Source organism: Eptatretus burgeri, chromosome 3 (assembly GCF_056783735.1).
Source record: "Eptatretus burgeri isolate ZD-2024b chromosome 3, Ebu_testis_v1, whole genome shotgun sequence".
Lineage (NCBI taxonomy): Eukaryota > Metazoa > Chordata > Myxini > Myxiniformes > Myxinidae > Eptatretus > Eptatretus burgeri.
Genome location: NC_140963.1, coordinates 89,284,179 through 89,290,425, shown reverse-complemented (window position 1 = coordinate 89,290,425; position 6,247 = coordinate 89,284,179). Strand labels below are relative to the sequence as shown.

At 45.3% G+C, this 6,247-nt stretch overlaps 1 protein-coding gene across 3 annotated transcripts in view; it reads left to right on the top strand.

Annotated features, from left to right (window-relative positions):
* Positions 1-394: 394 nt before the first annotated feature.
* LOC147030408 (cleavage stimulation factor subunit 2-like) overlaps positions 395-6,247 on the top strand; it is a 92,478-nt gene continuing 86,625 nt past the window's right edge. For 2 of the 3 annotated variants that reach the window (XM_085874424.1, XM_085874422.1), the window contains exons 1-3: positions 397-414; positions 514-630; positions 1,208-1,353. In XM_085874424.1, the coding sequence (XP_085730550.1) occupies positions 1,296-1,353 (58 nt within the window). In that variant the 5' untranslated portion in view covers positions 397-414; positions 514-630; positions 1,208-1,295. Of the gene's footprint in view, positions 415-513; positions 631-1,207; positions 1,354-6,247 lie in introns of all 3 variants that reach the window. The other variant, XM_085874423.1, reaches the window with a different exon arrangement.

Below are 6,247 nucleotides of genomic sequence, written 5' to 3'. Positions count from 1 at the left end.
CCTGAAAACCCATAAAGATACATCACTCAAAAGAAGTCCTGGTGAGGGTCTGCAATCTCTGCTCTTTTTGTCGTTTTTGGTGTGTTTTGTCGGTCGATTTTTAAAATATGCACCTATTGGTCGGACAGCTGCTGGACCCCACCCACATTTTTCTCTTGATGCCACCCACCGTGGCACACGAAAAAAATATGGCTGCCATCTTGATTTTCTGTTGGGCCGAAAATATCAGGCCTGTTGGTCTGCTGATTATACACTGCCCAGGTCTTGTGATGAAATAAAGGATGAAGTGACGCGCGATCACGTGTCACGCAGCTCGCACACGGGACAGATAAAACCGAGATGCCGCGCGGTTGGTGGGATTGTCCCTGGGGCATTGTCATTTACGGGGGTGGTTCACTTGGTGCTCGTTGAATGGTGGGAATTGAGAGTATACCGGACTCCGTGCTTATTCTGGCTAATTGCTGATTTATTTTGCAGTGATCGACTGCACGTGTCTTCCTTTTGTGTCTGTAGAGACGGCTTCAATCAAGTGAAATAAAGCCTTATACTCCGAAGGTCTTTCTCTCGCATTCACTTCAGGTCTGTTGCGTCAGATTTCCATCAGCTTTCTTTGGATCGAGTGTTCTTCACGTGAGTTACCCCGAAAAAAAACAATGTTGGGGGAAATAAAGTTTTTATCAGGTATTTTTATATCGAATAAAAATTATTAGTAAGGTTTAATCAAGAGTTGAGTGGACAGAGGAGGCGAAAATAAAATCTAAACAATATCTTGCGTCACAAGTTGTGACCGCAGTGTGGTCATTCGTGTATTTTAATCATTCAGTGCTTCAAACATTCCTCTTCGTGATCCACGATGAAACGTTGTGCTGTTGTTGTTGTTGTAAGAGTTTTGCCGCTCTTTTATGCCAAATTCAATTCACATTTTTACTGCTCATGCCAAAAGGATGTGATGCACCCTTTTTTTGAATTTAATTGCCAGGGGAAGAAAATTTTCCATGTTTCACGCGTGCAATGAAAAAGAATGAACTGAAGTGAGTTATTACAGCGGAAGTGACGTCTGTTGCGTGCTCTCGAAAGTTGAACCCAATCGTCAAATGCGTATGACGTCATGCCGTACATGTGGAAAAAAAAATTATTTTTTTTACTCTTCTCATGTCAAAGTGAAAGCAGCAAATAATTACATGTGTTGATAATTTCGTTCTTTTAGACTTGTCGATTGAGCCTGAGGGATGTGGAATTAAAATCTGAGATTTGCATCCGGTGCGGCCTAGTCTGGGCCGGCCGCGAGGGCCGTCATGGCGGGAGGTGTGAATCGAGACGCGGCGCTGGATCGATCTCTTCGCTCCGTTTTTGGTGCGTAAGGCTTCTTTGCATCAGGTTTCAGTTTATAATATCCGACGTGGCGCCCTCTCATTGCAGCCTGAAGAGGTACAATCAGCGGGTCTTTCAATGGCCAGCAAAACTAAACCCACGCGACCTCCTTACTGCTCTTTCAGTGGGTTTCCCCTTCTTTCCAGTCGATACATCACCATCGAATCATTGTGTCGAACCCACATAGTATGCACCCGAGAATATTGAGGGAAGTGGCTGAGCAGGTGAGCCAGATGTTAACGGATATTTTCAATAGTTCCCTGGAGTCAGGACAGGTACCGGAGGATTGGAGGGTACCACATGTGACACCACTATTTAAGAAAGGATCCAAGGAAGAATTGGGAAACTATAGACCTGTTAGTTTGACTTCAGTTGTGGGGAAGGTGTTGGAGACATTAATTAGGGACCAGATGAGGAACCATTGAAATAAATACAAACTAATTAAAGGTAGTCAGTATGGATTTTCCAAAGTTAGGTCTTGTTTAGCAAATCTTTTGGAGTTCGATGAAGCAGTGTCTGATTGGGTGGATGAGGGAAAGGCAGTGGACATAGTATATCCAGACTTTAGGAAGGCATTTGATAAGGTACCACATCGGAGGTTAGCCTAATTGAGGGGTTGTGGAGTGGCTGGTCAGGTAGCTAATTGGATTTCAAACTGGCTTCGTGATTGGAAGCAAAGAGTGGCTGTGAGTAAGAGGATGTCTTGCTGGGAGGATGGAAGTAGTGGGGTAGCTCAGAGTTAAGTACTCGGACCATTACGATTCATAATTTACATCAATTATTTATTTTTTTGTATACCTTGTCGAGGCTCGTATGAGAGCAAACGCACAACGCACATCAAGGGGGGCATGAGACAGGAGGGGAGGGAGTGGGAAGGACAAAACAGTGGGGAACAGAGACATTAGGAGATCTGTGGAAGGGAGAGGGATGGGACTGGGAACATGGGGAATAGAAGATGGACATTACAGGGACTTTCAGGAAGGAAAGCAGGGAATTTGAAGGAGGTGGGCTTGGGTGGTTTATTGGGGGTAGAAAAGATCGAGGATTTGGATGGGGGATGAAAAGAGGTGGTGGTGAACAGCTGTTTTGAAGGCCTGGAGGGAAGAATGGGAATTAATCGAGTGAGGGAGTTTATTCCAAAGGCGGGGAAAAAGAGGAATGAAAGACTGAAGGTGAGCATTGATTCGTGATTTTGGAAGTTTTACCAGAAGGGGGTTGTTGGCGGACCTTGAGCGCCCTGCGGAAATGTGGTGGGGACAAATCGCAGAGACAGCAGGGGGTGAGGCTGGAGAGGAGATGGTAGAAGACAGAAAGACCACCAACCAACCTGCGGTGATTGAGTGAGAGGTCCAAAGACTCAGCCTCATTGCGGGAGATGCCAATGATCCGAAATGCCTTGGTTTCTACAGTGTGAAGCCGAGAAAGGTAGGAGGCAGGAGCACCAGCCCAGAGGGGAGAGCAGTACTTCATCAGGCTGCGGACAAAAGCTTTGTAAGTGGTCAGGAGCTCAGGTGGGCCGAGGAAGGACTTTGCACGATGGAGGATTCCGTGCGGAATCAGCAGTGCTGCCATTTGAGGAAAGGGAGGGATGGAGGGGGAACATACACCAGAAACAGATTTGATTAGATGCCACCAGGATTTTGAGGAGGGAGAGAGGTTTGAGAGTTCAGACTTGAGATGAGAAAGATGTTGTTTTCTGGCTCTCCTGAGGGTAGATACACACTTGTTCTGAGCTTTGTGGAAGGAACTGAGATTGCCCTCAGTTGGGTTTGCTTTCCATGAGGCAAAGGCAAGTTGTTTCAGGACAACTGCCTCACCACAAGCTTCAGTGAACCAAGGGCGGGAGGAAGGGTAGGACAACTGAAGACGAGAGGGGATAAATCTGTGCATGAGGGAGAGATTTTGATAGTGGGGTGAAGAGTTTCCATATTTACAGATTTAGCCATAGCCTGGAGGTAAGGTGGATAGAAGAGGGGATTGGTGATCAGATTCAGGAAAGTATTGATACTTGTGTAGATTGGGCAAAAGATTTGCAGATGGAATTTAACCTGAACAAGTGTAAGGTGTTGGGGATGGGAAAGAACAATGAAAATAGAGATTACAGGATACAAGGGGTAATTTTGGAACATCTCACACAGGAGAAAGATCTGGGGGTGGTCATAGATACTGGAGGTAATCAGGAAGCACAGTGCCATGCAACTTAAGGTAAAGCAAATATGGTTTTAGGTTGTATTCGGAGGGGTATCAATTATAAATCAAAAGAGGTGGTGTTAACATTGTACAGGAATTTAGTGAGGGCCACATCTGGAATATTGTGTGCAAGTTTGGTCACCACAACTCAGGAAGGACACAGATGCCACAGCGAGGGTTGAGTGCAGGGCTACTAGATTGATTCCAGGCCGAGCTAGACTCAGCTATGAGAAGCGGCTGAAGGAGACAGGGCTTTATACACTAGAAAGGAGGTGGTTACGAGGAGATATGATAGAGATGTTTAAGATAATGAAAGGTAGAGATAAAATATGTACAGATGAATTATTTATCAGAGTAGACAGTGATAGGACCAGGAGCCATAGCTTCAGAGTAAAGAGTTAACATGGTAGTTCAGCAGGGGGCTTTTACTCAGAGAGTAGTTAATGTATGGAATAGGTTTCCCTGGAAAGGTAGTGGCAGCAGAAACAGGAGATAAGTTTAAATTAGAATTAGATAGGTACCTGGAAGTTATGGAGATCGAGGGGTATGGGGATGTTGGCAGGACTTTTAGGTAGCTTGAACATTGATGGGTGATTGTGTGCATGTGTGTGGAGTATGTTTGGGAGGGGGGTCTCGTCAATGGGTGTTGTGTAGTCGTTGATGTGTTTTCTTTTTGCCCAAGCCCATGCCTCCTTCCCTGAAAAGAAGGAAAAAAAAAAACTTGATTTAAAAAAAAAAAAAAATTTGCATTTTCTTATTTGGTCTTGTGTTGATAAATTGGTGTGTTGATGTGGCCGGCACAGGCATGACGGGCTGAATGGAGGAGAGGACATTGGGACCATACTCTGTGCAGAGCGTTGGTGCTGCTTAAGCAATCTCCTTGGCTATTGGGCACAATCCTGGACGGGTCGCCACTCCAACACAGTTTTCCAGCATGCTGGCACTCATTTTGCCGACCTCGGAAGGATGACAGGCCGAGATAACCCCACCTGGTATTAATTCAACAGCTGAGCGGGATTTGAACTCAGGACCCAAGGCTCCAAAGCCCGCCACCCTAACCATTATGCCAACACCAGGCATAGGCTGAATGGCCTCCACCTGCATCTAATTTCCTTGTGATTCCTTGTGTATCCTCTTGTGAGACGTTGATGTCAATTGGCTGAATGTATGCTGGTAAGTTAGTTTGAGCAGGTTTTTGGGTGTCGGTGCTTTCAAATCAAAGTATTTCTGAGTTTGTTGGTTCGAGCGTGTTATACCAGAGGTGTTTGCATCCATTACGATTAACACACAGGTTGATAATCATTTTTAAAAACGGCGTAATGGTTTTAAGAAATCTCAAAGCCTTTTTAATCACGTCCTGCTGTTGACTTTAAGGATGTTTGGGACGTATGTCGCCATTTGTGGATAATTCCTTCTGTGTCAATGTTTACTTGATACACCTGAGTTTTTCTGTTTTAGTGTATTGAATTTCAAGTGACGAGTCGAATTGTACATTTAAATGTATTTTCCATCCCATATATTAACAATATTAAGCAGTTGTGGGATACCCTGTCCTCTGCTCCATCACAATTGATGTGGTTCAATAAGAGTTGTTTGAGAGCTGAGTCGTGACTCCATTCTGTTTCTTTTTTTTTGTATACAGTCGAGGCTCGTGGAAGAGCGAGAACATTGAACAGATGGGGAAGCAACAGAACAAAAGGAGCAGTAGAGAGAGGGGGGAAATACTAACAGCGGAGTTGAAGGATAAGATGGAGGCAGATGCGGACAAGCAATGTGTGTGCAGAGGAATGAGGGGTAGAGGAGGATGCACAGGGTGGGCAAGATGCATAAAGAAGCAAAGTGTCAGGATGGAAAAACTGGAAATTTGGGTGGGCATGGATGGGAGGGGGTGGGGGGGTGGTTGTTGCCTGGGGAAGAAAACATCATGTTTTTGGATGAGGGATGATCTGAGATGGTGGTGAACTGCTGTCTTGACGTCCTGGAGGAAAGAATAAGATGGCAATAATGTGGAAGTTGCTTCCACAGATAAGTGGAGCAAATGAGTGGAAGTGATCAATGACTGGATTTTTGGAGTTTCACCAGAAAGGCTTACTGGTGGACCACGTGTGTTCTGCAGAAACTGGGGGGGGGGGGGGGACAAAGCACGGAAAGGGCAGAGGGTGCGAGACCAGAAAGGAGGCGGTGGAAGACAGAGAGATCACCGGCCTGTCTTTGATGGCGAAGTGATAGACCCACAGTTCGTTGTGAGAGATTCCAATGATGTTGAAGATGTTGTTTTCCATGGCATCAAGCTTAAGGCCCTGTCACCTTGACGTTTTAGCCAGCGTATGCCGACGTATGAAGAATTTGTCTAAAACGCTGGCGTACGTCGAATACGTTATGGGTAAGTTTGGTATACGTTAAGAGCATGCTGGCATACGTTGTAGTACGCCGAGCTCGTCGACAAATTTTAAGCATGCTCAAAATTTTTCGACGTATGCCAGCGTATGACTGACACGTTCCGCATACGCTGGCCATAAGTTGTAGGCACGTTATGCGATCGTTGACACGTGTCGACACACGTTACTTGTAAGTTACTCATAAGTCAAAACAAGTAGAGGTAATGTTTAGCGTACCCGAAACTTATTTCTAACTTATGAGTAACGTGCTTTGAACCTATGTGTAACGTATCTCCAACGCATATTAA